We start from the raw sequence: 25,386 nt of genomic DNA on the forward strand, positions 1-25,386 counted from the left end.
TATTATGTATTCTTTTTAGAACCCTGAACAAAGGTGAGGGATAGAGGCCTGTAGGGATCAATTGTGCATTACCTATTGTTTCTCTGCATGAGGCTTTTATAACATAAGTCATTTATTTGATTGCTAGGTATGCTTAAAATGGTTGGCTAGAAAGCTTTGAACTTCAGTGAAGTAAAAGAAGCAAGCTGCTCATTTAATCAGCACATTTAATTCATCCTGCTTTGCATGCTGTGCCACACTGTCTTCTTTCCATATAAGGATTCTGTGGTATCTTCCTGCAGCACCCCTGCCTCTCTTCTGCAAGCAGCCAAAGATGGCTTTGTGCATATTGCTTATATATATGCTATAGGCCCAACTCCTTTTTGGTATGCAATGCAGCAGCTACCTCCTTCTTGTATTTCTCTGCTTTTCAGGTGAGTTGCTTATATTCAAGGTTGCTTCTTTTTTTTTTTTTCCCTCACACTGACTGAGAGCATGTTCTTAATTTATCTTGCTTTTAAATATTTATCTTTGCAATGTTTAACTAAGTGGGAAGAGAATCAGCAAACTGAGGTTTGGTTATATTAAGAATTTAATACATTAAGTATATTCTACTTTTAGCTATTTAATTATGTTTATTACTGTTAATTCATCAGATTCCTCTTTAAGCAGCCATTGTTTAGAGTGCAATGAAGATTTTCTAATGCTATTCAAAAATTTTAGAAAAACCTTCAAGGAATAACTAAGGAGAGGGGAAAAATATTTCCTAATTTAGCAATCATATTATATTAAGAAAAAATAGAGCATATTTGTCCCAAGATTAAGGCTATCTATTTTTTCTCTCAGCCTCACTTATTCACACATGACACATAAATATGTTACATATAATTTTCAAAAAAATTAATAGGACCTTTTGTGTCACTTTCAGTAGTTTGTTTTTTTTTAACGTGGTTTACCTTCATATTCAAAATTGTTTAAGTGCAGTGAGGTGCTTCAGAGCCTTCAGAGATTATCTGCCACAAATGTGAGAAATGGTACTTGATTATCACTTAGTATCTCTTCATGCATACCCCTTTTTAAACTGAATGGCTTTCAGATAACTCATAATTTGCTTCAGTCACATTCTCTCTTCCATTCTAAATCCTTCCCCTGCCAGACATCCAGAGAAAAAAGTCAAAATTTGTTCTATTGATTGATCTATTCAGTACTGCTGTGACAAATGGGAAAGAAGGATACAGATTTAAGCCTTGCTGTTCAAATTATTTTCTCTTTTTCCAAGTGGAGGACTGAAGCTATCAATGCTCACCTAGAGGTCGGGGGCTGCCATGAGAAGCACTAGGTCCATGAGACCAGCCTTGCTTCTCTGAATGTACTCTGCATGTCCTCCAGGGGCTCTGTGGCTCTGAAGAAAAGAGAGTAGTTCAATTGCATTGCAATTGAAGTAGTAGTTCAGTTGCATTCTGCTTCCCCTCCCAAACCTCCCACATCTTCACATGCTTCAAGTTGGCCTTGGATTGAATCAATTCATTTATATAGACTGTCTGTCTGAGAGAGGTAGTCATCATTTGTGTCTGAACACAAACCTTCATAAGACTGTATGACCTTCTTGAAATTTCTTCTCTTTTTTGATTTTGGTGGTTTGGGGGTGTTTTTTGTTGGTTTTTTCTTTTTTGGTTTTTTTTTGTTTTGTTTTGTTTTGTTTTTTTGTTTTTGGGTTTGGTTTTTGTGTGTGTGTGTGTGTGTGTGTGTGTGTGTGTGTGTGTGTGTGTTAAAAGATCACCATTGATCTTTTCTTCATGCCTTGATGTGTCCCACTGGCAATTCCCCAGTCTGAAAATCCACAATCCATTGTACAAAAGCCTACTCAGCAAGGGCACCTTGTGTCTGTGAGCAGAGCTATCAACTAAGTCTTTGTTTTAGAGGACAATCTGGAGGTGACCTTTTAGAAGCCTTAGTTAAACCTGGAAATCTACCCTCACACTGCAGCAAAATTTGGCAGAGCCAAACTGAAGGAACTGACCACTTCAACTTCAGTCAGTGTCTGTGATCAGCAGCCGCCCTGCTTACAGGGTTAAATGGGTTCAGAGCAGCACACATTGCTATGAAGACAGTGAGGGCTAGCTAAAGTTTCTGAGGTGTAAATGTTTTACACCCAATGATTTCTTACTCTAATCCCAGCAGATACTGTGCATACATACAAAGGCACATATAAATGAAGCCAGGTTTGCTGTAACCTCTCATTCATCTGTGAACAACACAGACCTCACTTTCAAATGTTGCTATGCAGATTTCAACTTCATTGAAATACAGGAATTTTTCTACATTACATCAGCCAAAGCCTCTCTTTGTTGTGGGACCTGGTGTTTAATACCATCTGGCTTTTCAGATTTTGTGCTCTTCCCTTTCAATCTTTCTTAGCTCTGCCGGTCAGTGTAGGAAAACGCGGGGTTGTTCCCCCAAACATGCTCCCTGTGACTGAGGCACAATTTTGGACAAAGGGATCAAGTGATGAAAGGAGGATAAATGGCAGGAGCTTGCTTTCCAAAAACCCTTCCACAGTTCTGCCATGCACACAGAGGTGTACTCAGCTGACTTCAGAGTCTGCCACAAGCCAAGCCCAGCATTTTTCCTTCTTCCTCTTCTCCATACCTTATAAAGACCTGGTGACCAGCTCATCCATTCACAATTACTTGTTTCAAATTGCAGACATTAATTTCTGGCCATACATAGGACATGTTTTATTTTTTTGGTCTTTCAGTATGGTACTTCACTCTACTCCACAATACAGAGCAATTCTGCTGATGTTTTTTTTTTTATTTTCTGATGCTTGTCCTGACAATCTTTCCATACCAAGATTACTGCCTAGCCAAACACCTGTTTAATGAACATGGTTTTGTCCTCTTAGAGGGGTGTTTACCCACTGAAGTCAGTGACAAAGTCCCAATAAAAAAAATTAAACTGTTTTGTTTTGTTTTGTTTTTTGTTTTGTTTTGGTTTTAGCAGAAGGAAGCTGTAACCTGAAATATGTTAGTGGACATGGTTCAAACAGTATGCTTTAAAGACCTCAGGAAAAGTAAGATAAACTTTAATTTTTGAAAGTTCAACATAAGCTCTAGGAGAGGGCTCTAGCTTATTGAAATGCCACTGTGTTGAGTTTTCAAGTGTTAAGCAGTTTTACATCCAATCTCCATGTTTTATTAGGACATTATATTTATGCCTGCATGTCTTTCTGTTAACTTCTGCAATATTCAGGCTTTTGGGTTCAGGGAAAAACACTATACTTTGGTTTGCAGAACTGTGAAGGAGAAGAAAATCCCAAATATATACTAGCTAGGGCTTGAGAGGAAAAGATACATATATATATATGTATCTATAAACCCAGTCTTTTGATTTGGGAATCATGTAGCAGCATTACTGATATTCTGCATGAATACACAACCCATTTTTTTCCCCTAAAAAAAATGCCTCACTTTCTTTTTAATCCTAGAAATAAAATCTGAAGTCCCCCTCCATCTTCTGTGAGTCAGCACAAATAAACCTGCAGTTTACTTGCTTGCAGTGTGAGTCAGCAAGACAATCCTGCCACCCTGTGCCAGACAGGATGTAGACAGGGAAATGGTTTTTACTGTTGTCTTTGGCTAGTGGCAGCCCTCACAAAATGAATTTTGATCAGCAGTACCCCAAAACAAAATATGGTCGGACAAATTAAAAATTTACCCTCATGACCTCAAAGGAAAAAAAACCAAACAACTACCAACCCCCCCAAAACCCCCAGTACCACTGCAGAACTCATACTCAACAAGTTAACCAGTTAGCATCAGTTAACCATGAGATAAAGATAGTTGCTATTTTGCCAATCCAGCTCCAGGTATGTGTGACAAGAGTCAGAAACTCATGTGTTGAACTGAAAACTAGGTCACATTTCAAAATTTCGGACCTCAAATCCCTTGTGTTTACAAGTGTTTAGCCACACAGGGAAATTACTCCCAAAGAGGTAGGATTGCAAGGACACAGTGGAAGAATCAAAATTTAGTGCCTCAGTATAGTTTTGAATGTTTCCATTCCTTTGTTTCCAGAGAAAAACAGGGTAAACAACCTTAAAGAGAAAATGCTGCTAGGATTTATATCAATTTTGTGTAAAATAATAGTAACAGAAGAAATACATCCTTGATGTTTTAGTAAAACAATGCTGTCTCTTATCAAGAAGAAGTAAAATAATTCACATGATTGCTCTGATACTTGCAGGCTTCATGAATCTTTAAGAAGGATAGGTGATGATAATTTATCACAAGTGGCTTCAATAACCTGGTAGGATTTTTCAGTGATTACATTTAGGTATGATTTGTTTCAATTCATCTCTCATACTTAAACACAGGCATTTCAGGACTCAATTTATGTTCATATAAGACTGAATTGTTTTTGAAAAAGTTAATGCAAAATACCAAATGAGAAATATAAACCAAAATTATCTAAGACAACTGGACATAAGAGAAATAATAGCACAGCTCATTTAAACTTGAAAAAAAAAAAAAAGAAAGCTAAACAATAGAGGAAATGAAATCCAAAGAAGTGAATTTGATAAGTGAGAGAAACTTGGAAGTCATTCCTCATGAAATAGGTAGAAAGGGATTGAGAGAGACAAATGTGCAATGCATTTCATAATGAGATTTGACAGAAAAAAGTCAGGGTCAACTCAGAGTTCCTGATAGTTGATTAATCAGAATTTCCTTAAAATAGGGATGTCCTGTTGGCAGATACTTGCCATATATATTGTATATATGAATCTGCATTTTCTACTTAAAAGAAAAGATGAAAAAATAAATAATTCTGTGTGATTCACCTCAATGATTGCTAAAAATCTCTCAATATTGGTATAAAACAAAAGAACTTCACCATGCCTTTAAGAACTTCACTGCACCCAAAATGCCACTGTTGGGTAGGTGCTCTTTGGGGCTAGAGATGAGACACTAATCAGTAATCCCAGGTGCAAAAGCCTCTTTGGTATGTAGTGCAGTCCTGGGTTAGGGGACTGTTGTAGGTGCAGTGAAGAGGAAAGTATTTGATATAAGAGTTTAGGACCAAAAGAACTTGTTCAGCATCAGTATGACTTGCTTAGCTGTATTTTTAAAATATTATCAAAAGCCCATCAGTGTAAGAAAGAAAACAGAAAATGAGGATATATATACATATGTACATATGTATCTGTTTGTATCAGTTCCCTTATATATATTCTTCTATATAAAATCACAAAATACCAAGCAAAAAAATTGACAGCTAATTGCTCATTTACTTGAAAGTGCAATATACTCAAGCAGATGCTCTAGTTGTTTTAGTAAATTTGTTCATAACTCCCTTATTTTATATCTCTGTTTTTCAAATTCCAGAGTTAGGATCAGTTGAATTGATTAGGGTCATTACTTGGAATTCCAGCGACAGTCTGGGCAATCAACATAAATTGGTGATAAACAGACTCATTTTGTGGAAGCATCTGGAACATGAAAACAAGGGGATAATCAAAAGATGTGCAAGTGCAGTCTGTATTTTGTTTTTTTATTGTTTCCATGAATATTATTTTCCTATAAAGAGTTTTTTCCATCTCTTTTCAAATCCCTTTTTTTTTGGATTGTTTTCACTGTGCATGTGTGGTAGCAGCTTTGAAGTATGATAATTTAATGGTGGGTTTCTCAGTGGGGAGAAAATTAAAATGTACAGCCTTTTGTCTGTGTGGCGAGTTGTTAAATCACTTCCCACAATATGACACAGCTTGTGGCATTATACATGACATAAAAACTCTTCATTAACATGTGTCCTACTGTGAAAAATGTGCTATATTAGTTGATCTGCCCATAAGTAAACCTTGTTGCAAGAGAGGATTTTGTACTCCTGTTAATAAGAATTAAATATTGAGATGTACTTTATATTGCTTTATCTTGACAAAAAATATAAGGACGTTCCTTGGAAGATCTCTTTGCCCTTAGTGTCTAACACACTATTTTTATCTATTATTCATTTTTTTGGTAAATATCCATTCTACTTTTCTAAGCAAAAAGCCTGTGAAGCCAGTATGTATTACACACCAGAAAAGGAAGAAATGAGATTGACTGACAAGGAATTTACTCTTTTTCATGAGTTCAGCATACCTTCAGCCAAAGCCCACCTTGCCTTGGATTAGGTCATGAACTCCTCCACAAATTCTCTGTTATCTGTCGCTGTGACAAAACAGTCTGCAGTGTGTGCAGTGCCAGGTGTACTGAGTGTGGTTACTCTGCTTAGGGCTGAGGTGTGCTGACTGTGTAGGTACAGGAAAACAGCCCACCTGGAGAGCTTTTTGTCTAAAGAAGGCAATCAGAACTCAAGCACAGGAGGTACTGGGGAGGAGGTGTCGAGAATATAGTACTAACTTAGAGCACAGTCTTTTTTATTTTTATTAATGCAATAATTTCATACTGAGCTCTTGCTACACTGGTATTGAAAAGTAGTTTCAAGGTGTATTTGACAGCTGTGAAAGAAGCAGTTTGTAAAGATTGTGCCAAAGATGCAAAAACTGAGGACACCTACAATCTGATTAACACAAATTGAGTACACCCAGTAGGCTTTTGGTCCTTCATTGTAACTCCAACTAAAGTATGTAAAAGATAACTTTATTATCTTCTGTTATGTAAAGTATGGAAAAATAGAGTTTAAACTTAATGTCTTTTGCCAACAATATATTAATTTGACATCACAGATCATTATCCAATGGATTTGAATTTTAATGTCAGAAAATAATTTTCAGACAATAACAGACACTTGGTGCTCTTATTTGAAACAGCACTGTACAGAAAAGGCACCAAAGATAACACATGGACTCTTCTAAAAAATATTTGTGCATTACATGAAAGGTGAAATGTAACTCAATAAAGTACTCAGCAAGGAACTCTGGATGGGAAGACACTTCCACAAGCACAGCAGGAGCAGCTAGAGATGGTTGACTAGAAAGACAATTCTGATTGATGAACATCTATAAGGCCTTACTTCTCATCCTAATTACCACACAGAATAGTGTGATTATCAATGCTATGTCAGTTGTTATTGCAATCTGCTAAATGCAGACCCAGAGTGAACATCACTAGGTAAGTATATACTTCCCCATTGCAATTATGGTAACGGAATATCACCAAGAATAAATAAGAATAAATAAGAATAAATGTCATAAACACACAAAGAACATCAGCTCTTACGTCTTAACTGTTATCCCTGCTTTCTATCTTCTTTTTTTTGTTTGTAGGTAACTAAACTTTTTGCAAAAGGTTGTATTTTCTTGCATAAGGTTATAAAAATACACATATTAAAGATCAGCTCAGTTTTATCTCTAAAAGAACTGGATTAATTTTGAGTATCTTTACAGCCTGTCAAAACTGAAATGTAACACCAGTTTTTCTAAAATGAAGTCATGGCGTCAAAAGCTTGTAGTGAAGGATTTTTTCATTAAAGTAGATCCAGAACAACAAAAATCTGTGATGCTCTGGGTAATGTGCATTTTGACTAGCTTTCTAGCTGATAATGAACCAGAAATTTGTTAGTGTCACACCTGTCATGCAGCTTCTGCATCATCAGTCTATCTTCTAATGAAAGGTTAAATGTGTAGTATTTCTTTGCACAGTGTGCACTCTTTGGCTCTGCAAAAGGAAGATAAAGCCTGTCAGAAGAGGTGGTGAATAATTAACATTGTTCTGGTTTCTTCAATATCTATGGGGTTTTTTCACAATCATAAGGCATTTTTCTTCATTTGCCCTTCAATCCAGATATAAAACACAGTACTGTATAAAAAAAACAACTGACACATCAGATACAGTCAGTCTTGGGCAACATTCATATATCCTGCTCTGTTGCAAGCATGGAAGGGTTGATGTATCCCATTTTTGCTATTATTTGTGTAAAGGAAACTTTCCTGTCCAACCATCCAGGAGCCACACCTGCCCCACCTGGGCTGGGACCAAAGCCTCTTCACAGCGGGTGGCTCCAGTGACCCTGCAGGTGCCATGCTTGACTCCCTACACATCCCACACTCCCACAGTCAAGGTGGCTCCAGTGACCGTGCAGGTGCCATGCTTGACTCCCTACACATCCCACACTCCCACAGTCAGACCAGGTGTCCTCATTGGCTCTCCTACCTTTCCCATAACAGGGTCTCAGACATCCACAGGAGAGACTCAGACATCTGTATCCTTAAAAAAGTTTAATCATGGTGCAGCAACAAATTAACAACTTGAGCTGGTGCCTTTGAGGAGGGACACCTAATAAAGATGTGCTGGGCTTTTATACCCTCAGAGCCTAAGATCTCTAAAGTCTGGGGTCATCAGTTCCTGCTGTGTCTGATTGTCCAATCACCTGGCTGACACCGCAGGTTCCTGGGCCTTTCGTTGTGCAAAGAGTAGCTCAGGTTTGCTTTTCCTTGAGCTCCTGCCACCCAGAGTACACTCTGCAGCTCGAACCGCCCTGCTTCCGCAGGAAGCAGATCCAAGCTATCCACAGTGAATGTATCCTTAGCACATCCACTTCTCCCCAGATCTGCAGCTCGAACTGCCCTGCTTACCAAGCTATCCACAGTGAATGTATCCTTAGCACATCCACTTCTCCCCACATCCTTTTTCTCTTCCCATGTTGTGATATTAAGGGTGCGGCAAGTTTATTTTCCTTATTTTTGTCCCCCTTTCATTGCTCTTCTCCATCCGTTTTCAGTACTCTGTGTTGCTGGGATGTTTTTGTCTATTCTCTATCATATGTTAATAAGCATTTGTAGTCAGTGGGTGCCAGTGCCATCACTGAAAATAAACATCACAAATTCAATATGTCATGAATTCTGGAGAGAAGTGAAGACACTAGAATGTCCACTAGGTTTTAAACCTGCTTTGAGAATGATTGAGGTGCAATTTCCTCATTCTGGTCACATATTCATCTACATCAGCTTTTTTTTGGATAATTATTTCCTTTATCCATTGCTTCCCATGGTTTTCAGTAATGGCTTCAATAATTATTAAGGGGTTCATAAATGGAAGAGATAAAACTATTTGTATTAGCCACAATCCTGGAGGTTTTATGGCCTGCAGGTAGAGCACACCAGAAAGATGAAACAAGTAGAAAAATTTCAAAAGTTGCAAAAATCCAGATTTTCCTTGTCATTAGAAGAGGAAAGATCCTGAGCAGTTTCTTAAAGATGGTACTATTTCTGTGTATGGCTCCAGCTATTCATCAGTTCAATTAAAATCTGGCAAACATTAGCATATTCTTTTTATTGTTAGTGACATTATTACTAATTATTTCTAGTATATCCCTGCTATGTCAATAACCATGGCCACAAAAAGTCTAGTATTCAAGGACACCAGTACACTTTGTCTTGTTTTTTTGCTAAGATTGCTTCAAATTTTTAATGTTAGTACTCTCTTCAAAATTCCAATTAGAGAGCTGAGTTGGAGTTTTGGTTGGTAGGTTTATATATATTTTGAAGCTTGTCTCCCACTAATACTAGATTGTTTATTGGAGAACAGATGAAAAGCCTGAGGCCACCTCTCTCCCTGCCCTGCCTGCAGCACGGTCTAAGCACCCAGTTCAGAGCAGCTGGTACAGAGCCAGATTCCAAATGGCCATCAAGACTGAGCATTGCAGTCATTTAATGTGCCATACAGAACAACCCTACATATGCCCCACTTTCACCATATCCAAAAGATAAGTGTGAAAGACAGAGAGGATAGGTAAACTCCAAAGGGCATTCTTAAGGTACATAACCTATCAGTATTGCTGGGAATAATGAGTTTAGGTGACGTAGAGGGCGTGGGAAAAAGAATGGAGCATATGTTGTACACTGAAGTGTAGAAAACACTTGATTGTATGAAGGAGACCTCAGACTCCGTGGAAAAGCTGGCTTGAATGGGAAATGTGTCAGAGCTCCTCACAGACAAGGAGGGTGGGAAAAAATTTGTGGCATAATTCTATCATTTGAAAATATGTGAATGACAGAGCTTCCCCTTACCATCCCTGGCTGTTTTAGGGGTTTGAGCGGGCAGTGGTGTGTCGTCCCACATCACAGGATGGAGACTCGGGGAAGAGGGAAGCAGATCCTTGCTTGCTTCAATTACAGAAGAAAAATTATGTCTCTTGACAAGGCTGGAGAGCAACCCTTCCTGCTCAGCGAGTCATGGACACTTGGCACACTCTTTAGCAAATAAAGGCAGGAAGTACAACTGGGGACACTGAATACTTTTGGAAACTCCTCCAAACTCATGGTTTCTTCTCTGATACTGCCTCTTACCAAATAAATAAACTGAAAAAGAATAGATAACCTGGTTCCACCTGAGATCCCACCACTACACTGTGACCTCTAATAATTCAGCTAATGGACTTTGCAGTCACTGTGCTGTAGATAAAGACAGGAGAATTTTAAGGATTAATCAGTGCAGTCAAAAAACAGTACAAAAACAGTCAAAACAAGTAATTAAAAAAAAAAACCAACAAAACAAACCAAAAAAAACCCACAAAAAAACCCCCACCAGTTTGGTAGAGGTTTCTTTAATTTGGTTTTGGTTTGTTTGAAGTTTTTTGCATAGATTTGGGGTTTTTTATTTCTTTTTCCTGGCAAGGTGATGCACCCCAGTTCATTGAGTACTCCTTTCATAAATCAAAACAAATACAACATGTTTCCTGAACTTGCTGGAATTAACATTATTCATAGCCCTCTCTGGAGCATTTTGGTTAAGGTGTTTATCTTGCTATTTGTGCATGTGACTTACTACATAATTAATCTAAAAAGACTGTGAAATCAGCCTCTCTATGGTACGCAAGCATCTTTGGAGGACTTGGTCCAAAGAGTGGTGAATAGATTGAAGTTACTAAAAGTTCATATTCCTGGTATATTTACTCTATGAACATGCCTTTACTGAATATATTTTCTTGCCTTCCATGTGGTCTGTGGGTGAAAATATACTAGAGACTATTCCAGGTTATATGAATATTTGCTCTGGACATAGATGAGTTAGTAAAAAGTGATCATCTGAATGGATATTCAGAGTAAACTCAAGGTATGCCAGCAGTGGGTGCAACCTGAAATATATTGAGTTGTGAGGTTGAAGATCTATTCCCAGCAGGCCATGTGCACACAACTCACAAAGGTACAATACACATATATATATATGTATGACCATACAAACACATTGCAGACAAAAATACCCAGGATCCCCCAGAGTGCTCCCACAAACACCAAAAGCATCATTATCCTCACACTGTTCCCCATCAAAACAGTGCAGCATCGTGGTCCATTCATGAGAATATGTATCTGTGCAGACATACACATTGTGGCTCCCTCCATCAGCTGGGCTCATAACCTCAATCTGCTCAGTAGCTGCCCCTGGATCTGGCACCTGGATATAAGCCTCCAGTGTTGACTTGCAGTGATGGGTTTCATGCTGGACAGTGAGGCTGGGACTTTCTTGGAACAACCCTGGATGTGGTAACCAGGTATTTTTCTGAGACTTGATTTGGTAACCTGCTTTAGCACACTACTGCTTCACCAGGCTAGTGGACATAGGCTTCGGATAATCTGATGTTTCCTGCAACAGGCCTGAAAGCAGCCAGGGCCAGGATATTATTTGGGCTCTCTCTGCTGCCATAATCTCTCTGTGCTTCTTTTGTATGTACAGATAAGCTTTTATCACCTAATCTAATGTGAACAGTCTGGTTTCCACAGCAGTGACATCAGAGCAGCTCCCCCATATTGCTCTGTGCTATCTACCTTGTCTTCCAGCATCTCAGCTGCCTCAGCCAGCTGGGGCTGCATGTTCCTGAACCCCACTCTGTCACACTGTGCAGCATTCCTTGCAAGCTGAGCGACAGCACACACAGGCCCCCTGCCATTTTTGCCTGGGCAGTTATTTGAAGATCTCTCTGTTTTAAGATGAGTCAATAGCATTGCTTTTGTTTGCATTCAGCAAATGCTCTTTTCTGACAAGGGGCTGGTAGAGCTGCAGTACAGGGAGAACAAGCATGGTGTTGATCATGGAAAGTAATGGATCATTGCACTCTTCCATTAATCTGCCCCTCTGGAGTCCATACATTATAAAAATTCAAGCATGATGCAGATTGTATGCCTGCCATAAAACTAGAAAGGGAAAGACTTACAGGGTAAATTACTATTGACATATACGAGGTCGCTGAGAGTGAATGAGAACTGTCTTTTTCAGCTTACTGCAAACACCATCTTTGCCTTTTCATGTCTTCAATCTTCCTGAAGCTGAAGTTCTTTACAAGAACAACTGTTTGTGTTTTGGATTAATCAGAAGCCTCGGTCATTTGGAAGGTCATGTATGCAAGGAACAGCAAAATCTCTTTTTTTTCAAGTGACCTCCGTGTTGGCTTTGGTGGAGAGTTGTGGGAATCAAAACCTACAGAGGCCAATAGTGGGACTATATCTCTTAAAGAAAACATAACAGTAATAAGCCTATTATATCCTTGGAATCAAGCTTCTGCTGATGTGGTGTTAGGTATGAATACATTTGACTAATTTTCAGTTATATTTTTGCACTACTAAGTCGTTTGCAAAATGTAAGCCTTTGGATTTGTTTTCAAGGGGAAGATCTTGTTACTTAAAAGAATATAACTAGAAGACGAGACAAAAGCAAGACAGACTAAATAATGTCTATGAATAAAATAAGTTGCTTTAGTAATGAGAAGAATTTGAATGCACAGATTTGTAGTTGTAGAATAAAAAAATCGAAGAGAGTTGTGGGAATCAAAACCTACAGAAGCCAATAGTGGGACTATATCTCTTAAAGAAAACAAAACAGTAATAAGCCTATTATATCCTTGGAATCAAGCTTCTGCTTATGTGGTGTTAGGTGTGAATACATTTGACTAATTTTCAGTTATATTTTTGCACTACTAAGTCGTTTGCAAAATGTAAGCCTTTGGATTTGTTTTCAAGGGGAAGATCTCTTCTTGTTACTTAAAAGAATATAACTAGAAGACGAGACAAAAGCAAGACAGACTAAATAATGTCTATGAATAAAATAAGTTGCTTTAGTAATGAGAAGAATTTTAATGTAGTAATGCACAGATTTGTAGTTGTAGAATAAAAAAAATCACATCTGGCTGCAGTAAAATGAGGGGACCTTACATTCTTAATGAAAGAAACTCATGTAAAGCTCTGGAGGCAAACTCTGCAAAACATGGCTGAATGAATGCTCTTTACAGTTGTGTGATGACATTTCTTCAGGCTGTATTTCTTCATCAGTTTATTCTATTTCAGTTTTACAGATTATGTAAGTAATTTCTTCTCTAAAGCTTAATATCTTTACTGTGTATTTTGCTTTTGAAATGTATTTGATTTCCTGCTGACATGAAGGAAATAAATTGGCTCCCAGCTAATAATTGTTCAGACCTAAACTCTTTTAGAGCCCTTAATGGACTAACATACTCTGACATTTGAGGTACTAGTATTTGCAAAGTTGCTGTGGTGACAAATGTAGTTCGGGTTAAAAAACACAATAATAATTCTACTTTGCTTAACCATTCAGCAGGATTCCAAAAGGCTATTTCTGCCAAAGTGAATGCATGTTGTCCTTTTTTTTTTCCTGAGAAATGGTATCTTTAGTAAAATATAAGTGTATGGGGAAGTTCTTTTTGGTCACAGTACCTTACACCTACACAAATTACTATTAAATAGATTTAAAGTAGCACAGAGTCTATTTCTTGAAGAAAAGATCAGGTCAGGCCCAAGGGAATAATCTGTAGTGCAAAATGTCTGGGACTTGCCTCAGCTTCTTTTTTTGATTGTGATAAATGCAACATTCCTAAAAGCAGTGATCCTCCCCTTTACATTTCTCTGCCTGTCACTGCAGACCCATCACATGTGGCCTAGAGGTTTTTTGATTCATGTAGGGAACCTGTAGGCAATGGCATTGGACCCAGGGTCACAGAGATAGCTATAACAGATTTTGCCCACGGCCATCCCTTTGGTTTTGCAGTAAGCAAAGCCAGCTGGGGAGATTTGATCCATTTTCTGTCTTTCACCAGAATCAGTTGTCAGACTAGATTAGAAAAGATCATGATCTTTTTTTTGAATGTAAGACTTTGCAGACAGGGGTCTCAATAAGTAGAGATGATGTCTGTGTTATGAGAAGGGGCCACCAGTGAATGTACCCATGCAGACAAGCAAGACATTTAGGAGAGAGATTTTTTTACTTCATCTTTTGTCAAAGAGACTTTGAGAAAAAAAGTCCATCATATGCCACAAGATCCTTTTCCAGGGTGTCCTCTCATAAATGTGTAGTAATAGAAGTTTGTTTCTATTCTATTGACATTTTCCTAAACACCATGTATTGTCCAAGGAGGGAGGGAGGGAGGAAATGGTGTGGGACAGGCTGGCAGAAAGAGGTATGCTCTCTCCATTGATCATTGATCCCACCAAAAACTTTGAGCCTAGAGCCAGACTCACAAGCTCAAGACAAAGATAAGTGCTTGGAGTAAGTTTCCTGCATCCTGTGTTACCTTCAAGGGCACACACTGCTCCTAGTCAGATGGTGGTAACCAGCAGCATCACTCTTGGCTGAGCCTGGAGCCATGGAGCTTTCCTTCTGCAGAGCAGAACTGGTACCAGCAGAAAGGTGGCAGGCAGAAACTGATAGACACCACGAGTATGGTTCCAAGTCACCCTGCTTGCATTCAAAGAAAGCACTGTGAGCTGTTTCACCACCAGCACTCATGGTCCCTATGTGTTTTAAGGCCTCTGACACTTCCATTCAGCTGCAGTCATGGTTGAGGGTTGTATAATTTAATGGAAGATAAATCAGAGTTCAAACTCAGCCCCTGCCCATGGTTTAATGCACAATGTAAGTTTTGCTGACCTGGTAGATCAAAGACCTGCAGAGGAATGTGCTGGAGGGAAACAACAGAAGGAAGACAGACTAGCTGTGAAATTTTAGAAGTTTTGCTGCTAAATTTACATCCTGATCTCAAAAGTAAAAGATAAGAAATGAATATGTTGCTGATTTTCTTTCAGAGCTCTGTTTTTAGATTATGAGGTTTGTATTAAAATGTGAAAATGGGAGAAAGTATCATCTCTTCTTTCTAAAAGTAAAGGAAGAATTTGATGGCAGGAGAAAATATTAATTTTAGCAAGCAAATGTAAAACCTGTGTTGATACTATGTCTGTAATAGTGATACCTGACAGATAATCCTTAGTTTATTTGAAATCTGTAATTAAACAGAATCCTGTTAGCCTAGCTGTCAAAATCAGTACTGTCTCTTTCGTCTTTTTGCAACTGTTTGAAATGAAGGGGAATTTGCTTTGCTTTGACTCCTCTCTCTCCCTTTGTCTTTTAAGGTCAACTCAAATCAAAACATATTCTTGGGATAATGCCCAGGTTATTTTGGTTGGCAACAAATGTGACATGGAGGATGAACGGGTAATCTTCACTGAGAGGGGAAAACATTTAGCGGAGCAACTTGGTAAGAAATGACACAACAAAAGCTTTGTGGTTGCTTGTGAGAATGCACAAATTAATTTCATTTATTGCTACATTACTTGTATTTACATGTTCATGACACATTCATTGTAAAGCAATAGTCACACACTGCTTCCATTTTATTTCTACAGCCTTTTTGATATGGAGCAAGGAAACAAGTAAATCAAAAAACTCTAAATGCTGTCCCCTCAAAAAAAAAAAAAAAAAAAAAAAAAAGAAGAAAAAAAAAGAAAAAGAAAAAGAAAATTAAAATTCAAACAAACAAACAACAACAACAAAAAACATCAAAAGAGAGGAAAGGAGACATTGCATAAAAAGCTTACTAGACCTTTTTGTAACTTGAGTAGATTTGGGTTATAATTAGCAATACCAATAGTCCAGAACGGAAATATGCTGCTGTCCAGCTCAACTCCCACTGCTAACACTTCATCCACTGATCTACTGTACATTCACAGAACTGTAGATATGAACTTGTTTCATAAAGTCTCCCTCTGGGAAGCAAATTCCGTACACACAGAAAATTGCCAAGCTGTGAGAACATTTTTTGTTTCTGTTTCTACACAACCATGTTATCCTTTCATACCATGAAGTGTTTTTGAAGATACAATGGCCAAACTTTAATGGAAAATCTCCAGAGTATCATTGTAATACTACTACCCAACCTCTTTTTAAATTCAAATTTCCTGACCTCTGGAGAGTAAGCTCAGCAGGTGTGTAAATCAGACTCTGTCATTGTTAGAGGTCAATTTATGCACAGGGAATCATAAATTATGGGCATGGATTTGTTATTGTTTTAAAAATTATGTATGGTAAAAGCTCAGTCTGGTCAAAATATGTGTAACCAAGATCTCCTTGTCACTATCCCTAGATAGGTAGGTAGATGAAAGGATGTTTTAATAGGGGATCTAATCTCATTATGTGGTTCTTAAGTTGCGTATATTCAAAGGTCAATGACTTATTTTTTAAAAAATACTGTTTTCCACTTGTACAATTAGTTTTCCTGGTAAGCAATTTCATCAAGTAACATACCTTCCTATTGTATCTGTCTTAATAAGTGTTGCATATGTGTAAAAGAACTCCTTGAATGAATACATTGATTACTATAAGTTAGTCTTTGAAAGATGGCAGGAAATATTTAACAGAAGCTTATATCCAAAAAACTTACCAATATTTGTAAAGAATTGAGTTTCTCAAACTGCTTCCAACCAAATCTTTAACAGAAGATATTTATCTTTGCAGAAATACCTGTCATTTTTTATATATCTGTCATATTTTTATATATTTTTCTATATATGTTCTTCCCATTTCTAATGTTTACTTATTGTACTAGGAGATAGGAATGTGTATTCCTTGGACAAAGAGATCCCAAAAATCTATCTGTATACTTTTACCATGAATTTTGACAAGGTGCTGAAATGTTTAGCAACAACCATAAATTTTCACTACAGAGTTTGAATTTTTTTTTAAAGTGACATAAAAAAATCTGAATTTCTATTCCTTGAACCATATTCCTATTAAAAAAAAAATATGCAATGAATTGACAAGGCATCCCCAAGGTCATGAATTTATCCAGACAAGAAGGAACTTTGTATGTTTTGCAGTCAAGAATCCTCAGATGTAATAAGAAATGCTTGAAAAAAAAAGAAAAAAGAGTAATGAGATAGATAACAAAACTCATGTTTCAGGCTTTAAAGCAAATTCTAACTCCTGGGGTTTAAAATTCAATCTTTATGGAAGAAGATTATCCTCTATTTCCATATTTATCTGCTCAGGGGGTTTCTTTTCTCAGATATATATCCTGTGGCTATCTCAAGGGCAGATTATTGTATTAGAAAACTTGTGTCTCTGATCTAGTCATTTACTGTAGTCAGGCTGCACACACAATTGTTTACATGTTTTCTGTATAGCTGCAATAATTTCATAAATCTGCCCAGAGACTGGGTGAGGTGATGTCAGGAACAGCAGAATAAAGACTTTCCCTTAACTGCAGTAAGTGCACTGGCCTTGCTGGCTGGTTTGGAGGGCACCCATTGTGTTATACACATGGGACTGTCTTTTGTTTCTCTGGCAGTAAGTTGATAATATCTCTAACAGACAAGTTTTAAAAATAACAATATAGATTTTTCTGTCCAGCCAGACATTTTAAAACTGTGGGCTCTTTGAACACAGCGTTGATCACAGACACAAGCCAATAAGATTCATGAGTGCTGTTCAAAAACTACACACTGACACCCTCTTTTCTCAAGTGTGGTTTTATTTTCAGCCCTTGTTTATTTGCAGTCACTTGAAATCATTTGAAGAGAAAATGAACACATGAAATTCTGGGGTGAACATTCAGAAGGTCAAAAAGAGCACTGGGAATTTAACCCTCTGGGGAACATAGTGTTCTGTTGAGAATAGTGTTATTGGAAAATGGGGCCTCCTTTTGGCTCCTGACCTCTCTGAAAAGTTTATTAACCAGGTGTAATAATTCATTTCTTTAAATACCTGTGCTGGTTTATTTCTCAAGTGTGTAACCCAAACAAGGAGTTCCAATGAATCAACAATAAGTCTCATTACTGTTGAACTAGACAACTACCCTGTGGTACATCTGCATACCCTTTTCACGGCACTACTCAAACTTCACGAAAGAATGAAAGAATAGTTAGAAACCCAGACCTGACCTTCAAGAAAAATTACAGAATCTTTATGAGGTCAGAATCTGTCTTGTTTGCTTTGAAGATTTTTTTTTAAATTTATTGTCAATGACATGACACTGGCAATACCACTATGGATCATAGCTACATTCTCCTCTCCTTCTCCTTCTCTTCTCCTTCTCCTTCTCCTTCTCCTTCTCCTTCTCCTTCTCCTTCTCCTTCTCCTTCTCCTTCTCCTTCTCCTTCTCCTTCGTTTTGTTCTTCTTTATTTTGGCCTTATTTTTCTCTTATTCCTGCTTCCTTTTGTCCTCTCTCCTTCTCTTGATTCCTAATGCTTTGAAAATAATTTCCAACAAAATCAAGAAGAAAAAAAATCGTACTTCAAACAGAATCATCCTTCACTTACTGTTGAGGCTTCATTTTCTTCTTGGTTCATATATTTATGTAGGTAATGGTTTTTCCAGGGAGACAACAGAGACAGGATTGAGCTATGATTGCATTTCTTCAAATTAAACCATTTAGCATGCCAGTAGGCCTGAAAGTGGGGCATTTGTCAGTGTTGGTGTCAGGTCTTACAGAGGGTGCAATTGTTTGTGGTCTGACCCAGCCTGCAAGAGCAGAGCTTCTGCTGAGACGGAACAGGAACACGACTGGTTTCTGAATCCTTCCAGGGCTGGGGCACAAGGCAGCAGCTCCCCAGCACCAGGACTGGGGTGCACCTTCACTTGCCAGGGGCATGACCCCGTGGGGCAACTAGGCATCTGTGGGCATGCTGTGTGTTCTAGGCAGCTGTGAGTTTAGGCACTGAACTGAAGAGACATTTTTAGTGCTGTAATTTTGGCATGTAAATCAGGAACCAAGTGGGAACTGACACCTCAGCACACAGTTTGCTAGAACAGCAAGTTCTCTTTTGCCTCTGTGGCTGACTGGAGGCTGTGGTGCACAAGGCAGGGTCACCCACAGCTCAGAGAGTACAGACATATGGCTGCATCTAAATTTGCACTAAAAATGAAAATAATTGTGTTGTGCTACAATATGCTGGTTCAAACTTCCATCCTTCACTGTTTTTAGCTCTTTCTAATGGACAAATGTTGGTTCCAGGTGAAAGAGGCAGACTGACAGCACTGACAAATACCAGTCTTCTGTTTAGCTACAATACAGACAGGGTATTGGCAGAGCAATTACAGACTCCTGTCCCCAGGATGTTCTTTTACTGAGAGTAAAGCCAACCTTCCATTGCTTTTATGTACTGGGAGCTGTATTACAGCAAAGTTATTTAATAAGAATGAGGAGCAAGGATTTGCTCAGCCCATGTCTCCTGCAAACACACAAAGAAAATCTTTGCCAGGAATCTAATTTATTATCCAAATGCACCCATTTAAAAGGTATCTGGAAACAACAATCAAAATCAATACAACTGGAATTTATATGAAACCTTCTGTTTTGAAAGACTGGAAAATGAGATGTTAGCTAGAGCATGACCAGTAACAGCCCCTTGGGTCTCCCCATTCTGCCACAGCTGACAGTCCCCCTTTAGCTTTGTTGCTATTAATAAATTCAGTCATGCTAAAGACTGGATAAATACCTTAGCATTTCTGTTAATACTGTTTATCTTCCTTTTAATTCTCTATCTTGAATTGTGATAAATCACTGCTTTCACTGAGAGTGAAAGAGCAGAGAGCAGAGTCCTGTTCTGAGGCTTAATGTTGTTTTAATAATTTTCTGATCATAGTCCAGCACCTGGGCTTGTTAGGACAGCAGAGATCCCATCCTATTGATCTAGAGAGCAAACCACAACAAACCAGAACAGTTGCTGATGTAGAAGACACTTTGAAGAACAGCAGTGGTCTCCAGCTACTTTCAGCCCAGTTTCCTAGGAGAGATGACCTTTGCAGTCATGCCATGTGTGTCCTTTCTCCCTTTGACTAAAAAATATTGACAGTTCTGAGGAAGTGGACATCTGAGCAGAGGAGAAAGGTCTTGCAGTTGCCTTGACTGACAGCCTGTAACGTGAATGCAAAACTTATTAGATACTATTCATAGCAGGCAAGAAGGTAAGTGCCTGCCAGTGCCCCCTCAGAACTACCCACAGGATGCAATGTTAAGAAGATAAAGCCTTATTAACCACTCCGCTTTATATGCAATGATATTGTTAAATTATTAATTCCCATGACTTTCTGGAGGTTGCCTTTTACATTCTGCTCTTACAAAGGGAGCAGCTTCCTGCAGCCATTTCTTTCTCTGGTGCTGCAGTCTCCTACTACTCCTCACAATTCTGGACTGAACAAGACACTGACAAAAGCAGCACTAAGGACCACAGTTCAAGCTTGTCTTCATGAAAGTTTAGAAGGATAGTTATTGATGGAGCATTAAATTTGCTTTATTGCAGAAAGACACTCTGAAACCAAAATGCCTCCTGATCAGCTTGTGAAACATCAGCATAGATCTTGTCTGTATTGTCTGTGGAAACGTTCTTAAAGTTTGCTATCTGGCCTGTGCTCTTGATATCATGTTTTCTCAGGAAGATGAGAGGGTGCATAATGTTCCTCTCTTTGCATATGACTGTGCTTTCTGGGATTTTTTTCTTTCCTGTGTTTTGAAAGTAGACATAAACAAGTGCAAATGAGCAGTTATGAAGGAGTCTATACAGAATCAGCACACATGTGAGGCAGAGAGTGTACAGAATCAGTAATTCTGGCTGTGTGTATCATTCAGGAAAGCCATCTAAATGCTCTGTGTGCATTGTAGATCACCAGGTGAACAACAGAACTGTGCCAGTGCCCTGTCTATCTCTGCTTCTGTAGTGCTCTGTAGGAGCTGCCAAGAGCTTGCCAGCTTTCTTTGAGTCAGTAGTAGGGAAAGAGGGAATCAGCAAAAGAAAACAGAATTAAACACAAAATAAGCATTTAAAATATCATATTCCACGTTCCACACACTTTGTACATATGTTCAGGCAACACTTTGATGTGTTGGATTTTCTGAGTTTCAGTTCTTACCTCTTGGGCTTGCCATGGCTTTGCAATAATCTCCTCTGCCTGGCCTCATCCACATCAGCAATACAGATCATCACAGGTGGTGGGGACATGGTGTTCTTTGAGCTCTGCTTCCCTGGGCAGAACCAGACAGCTGCCTCGCTTCACAGTTATACTCTCATGGAAATATTTTCCCTCAATTAATAATGAACAGTGGGAAAAAAATCCTGAAAAACGTATTAAAAGTCATAGAACTTAGGCTGTCATACACAGGGATTTATGAAGCTGTGTCTAAGAGCCAGTAGTAAAATAATTGCAAGATGAGTCAGGAGAGAAGGAGGTATTATGGAGAAAAAAAAGATATGCAGAATATTCCATAAGAAAATGAAAACAAACACAATGCTAGTGCTGATTCCAAGCACACTCTGCTAGGAAAAATTCGATGTAGCCCCTTGAAATTGTTTCACAGGCAGGGATTTTGGTAAACAAATGAACCAGCCAAAAGAACCAATATAATTTGTTGGGGTATCTTACACAAGGTAACATTCCCATGAAAAATTGAATCCCTTGCCCACGACAATCAGTTGTTTGCCTGTCTACAGGAGCCTCTCTTGCAAGAGTCTTTGTAATGGTGTCTTTGGCTGCATCAGATGAGATTCTGCACTCCTGTTCTGCTGAATTTTTGTAATCCAGCTGGTCCTACTTGCTCAGTACATACCATGCTTTGACAGCTTCGAAAAACTTTGAAAAGCACAAAGCTTTTCTGAACTGTCTTAATTGGCTTCAAAAGACTCTTCTGTGTCACCATTTCTGCACCTGTGAGAACAGTGTCTTACCTATGTGCACCTGCATCTGCTTTACAGCAGGAGCTGCCTGGAAGGAGCTCACATGTATGCCCCATTCTCTTCTTGGAAAGATGGATATTTATGTGTACATTCAAGCATAAAAAAAGCACGTATCATAGGTCTATACACAGAAGGAGCTGTTTGGGCTAATTCCCCAGACTGGTTCCCAACTGTTCCCTACAGTTCCAGTAAAGAATATAGCATTAGTTTTATTGTGGAGGCAATTGGGTGCTCAGCCACTTTCTCTCAGGTCTGTTCATTGTTTCATCTATGCAGCAAAGCCTAGCCTAGCAGGCCCCAGCAATTACCACCCTCATAGCCTGATATCCAGCTACATCACTGCTATGACTGCAATTTCCTTCTTACATTGAAATCACACCTGAAATTCCATAGAAATCTCCAAAGTATTTTATTTGAATCAATTATTTTCTGCTTGATACTTTGTAACCCTCCATTTAATCTGGAGAATGGATGCCTTGTAAGTTTTTCATGATGTTCTTATGCAAAATATCCTCACCAAGACAGTGGGCCTATTTTCTTGATCTTATCTTTGTTATAGTAGTTCTGGACATGGGCCTCCTCTCTGTGACTCTTTTCCTTTCATTTTCTGCTTTTCTCTGTCTAGATCTCTTACCTAGATATCGTATCTGCTATTTCATGATCATCTGATGTGCTCATTATTCCATCTTTATAACTGTAAAAACTGTTCCACTCCTAAATCTTCTTCAGATTCAGTGTTCTTCCTGTCATCTCCAAAGCTTTGGTGCACCACTCTCCCATTGTTACTCAACCCTTCTGCCCTATGATTTTGCTTGTTCCTCTGTGGAACAGCAGCTTTCCTCCTCCTTCCTGTGGAGAAGACACTAAGAGTTGTGGAAGATTCTTGAGTGTATTTCTGGGGTAGAGCTGCATCTGGGTTTCGACACAGCATACTGAAACTGTGGAGGATCTTCCTTTCCCCAAGCAGCTCCCAAATGATCTGAACAGCTTTCTCCTGCATGGAGCTCTACAGGAGGGCCAAAGCCACCAGCAAGTGATGCTGCACTGCCTTTCCTCCTTTTCCTTCTGTTTTAGAACAAAGGAAATGTGCCTGCAAAGCAAAACTAAAGCAGTATCTTAGAGACTAAAACTGTATTTTTGTATGTAACTGTTGTAGAAGGCCTTTTATTATTCACATTTTTCCTGCTTTGCAGAGAAACTAGGAATGAAAAGTTTTCATGGCAAAGCATTCTCTTACTGGTGAGCTTACCCTTACACTTTCTGATACTCAGGCAAGTCATATGACAAAATAAATCCCTATACAATATTTGTAGCTTTTGTTACTGAATCTCCCTGTGAACACTAGCTTTTGCCAGTGCTTAGCTCTATACATTTAAACATTTTAGTGCTTCATGACACTTCAGTCCAGCACATTACATAAATTAAAAAAAACAAAAAAAAATTCAGAGCAGGGTTGAGTTTGTACATTGCTTATTACTTCTTGCAGGGTTATCACATCAAACTAAATATAATTATCTGCAGTAATTCTAGGCTAGAACTCAAATTGCAAAAGCTGCATGGACAACAGTTGTAGGACTGAATGTGTAGATTACATTCTGTTTAGATGGCATACTGAATACATAATACTAATGTGACCAAAGTACTTGCATTTAAATTTCTTGTGGCCTTTCAAAAGGGAATAAAATAAAACATTAAAAAATCAAACCAAACCACCAGACCCACAAAGATTTGTTTTCTGTCCTTCTGCCAGGAATTTCAAGTAATTGAAATTTTCTGACAGGGATTTTTCTCATACTTAAAGAGAATGCTAATTGCACATTAACATTCAGATTTAATCAGAAGGAATCAAGAGTTATACAAAGGGTAAGCCAGACTGTGCTTTACAGAAGCTACCAGTGAATCAGATGTTTTGTAAACTGTTTCAATATTGAACCTATTGGTAGAGGAAAGACAGGAATGGAAGAAAGTTGTGAATTATCAGGGAACAGGTGAGCATGCCCTAACTTGGGAAAAATGTGGTAATATTCCTAGAAAACAATGAATTAAAGAACACAAATTCTTTGCAAAGGATGTGGGAACACCCAGCACTGGCAGAATATTTCTAGGTTGCAGGCTGACCACCAAGCTGCAAACTTGGCCTAGATGAATGAGACACATGTGGAAAGTGAGATGTGGTACAAATGAGAGCAGAGAAGAGAACCTAGGAAAACTGTCTCTGGAGGGCTTAGAACAGCTGTCTCTGCTCTAGAAAAAATTCCGTTGTCCCTTAAGGGCTAAGGATAGCTATGGTTTTTGGCTTTGGGCTAATCATTGGGAATGAATAGGATAAAAAGTCCTTCTGTACAAATGAATTAAGATGTTTTCTTCTTTATATGCATTTCTGTTTGGTTTTTTTTTTTTCTTTTTTTATTAGTTCTGTTTGTGGAGCTGGAAATCCCTTTGGTCCCATTGATTCAGATCTAACTTTAGTAACTATCAAATTGCAAAAACCTTTTCTTGTCTTGCTTGGTTTTTTACCTGTACTTTTGCAAGCATTATTTGTACATATAGGGCTTTCCTAAAATATTTCTCTGAAACGGGTATCAAGTTTTAGGTTAAACTGTGTTAAAGCAGAGTTTTTCTAAGGGAATATATTTGGAGTGGTCCTGACTTCATCCAGCCTTGTATAAAGCCAGTAGCACTACTGTACTTACTCTGATTGTGTTACAATTTTTACTGCTCTTCTTTCATATGTGTGCTCTCATGTGTTTCCTTTCTGAGTGTCTCTCGCTCAAGAGAAGTTTGTATGTTTATTGGAGATACTGAAATATGCCTAGAACATAAACATGTTCTTTATTTTCTTAGGATTTGAATTTTTTGAAACAAGTGCCAAGGAAAACATTAACGTCAAGCAGACGTTTGAGCGACTTGTGGATATCATCTGTGACAAAATGTCAGAAAGTCTGGAGACGAATCCCACCATTGCTGCCAGCAACCAGAACACACAGCTAAAGGACACCCCTCCTCCACAGCAGCCCAACTGCAGTTGCTAATGCAGCTATCAGCAAAGGCAGCTCCAGTGTGTTCTATTGCCAACGGAGTATTTATGAATGGTCTATATGCCTTTATTTATACTGTCTTATTAATTTATTTGGGAGAACAGTCTTGTTTTGCATCAGCTGATGCAAAACAGCTGTTCAGATACGCATATGGGGATGGAGCAGTTTTTAGTCTGAAAGGATGATCCATATTTTAGAACCTGGCTTTTGCATGCAGTGTGTATGTTAATTTCTCTTTTCTTTTTACTGTTTTGCATCACACTTCAGCTGGTGCCATGTTCTCAGACCATGTTTGCCTATAACTGTCTCTCGCTTCATCAGTTTCAAGTTATATAGTTGAACTTTTAGGGTAGTGGTCAGGGTGTTTGGACTTAGCTTCCTGGTGCCATCCGTATACTTTCCTGAATGAAAATGAATTTAGA

General features: G+C 38.4%; 1 protein-coding gene across 1 annotated transcript in view; it reads left to right on the forward strand.

Moving 5' to 3' along the window:
* The window catches only part of RAB3C (RAB3C, member RAS oncogene family), a 114,826-nt gene extending 89,717 nt beyond the window's left edge, over nt 1-25,109 (forward strand). Inside the window, exons 4-5 of the mRNA XM_039709934.1 lie at nt 15,332-15,456; nt 24,771-25,109. Of these exons, the coding sequence (XP_039565868.1) occupies nt 15,332-15,456; nt 24,771-24,958 (313 nt within the window). The 3' untranslated portion in view covers nt 24,959-25,109. The remainder of the gene's footprint in view (nt 1-15,331; nt 15,457-24,770) is intronic.
* The last annotated feature ends 277 nt before the right edge of the window (nt 25,110-25,386 follow it).

Source organism: Passer montanus, unplaced genomic scaffold (assembly GCF_014805655.1).
Source record: "Passer montanus isolate IOZ18808 unplaced genomic scaffold, ASM1480565v1 scaffold22, whole genome shotgun sequence".
In the NCBI taxonomy this organism is placed as follows: Eukaryota; Metazoa; Chordata; class Aves; order Passeriformes; family Passeridae; genus Passer; species Passer montanus.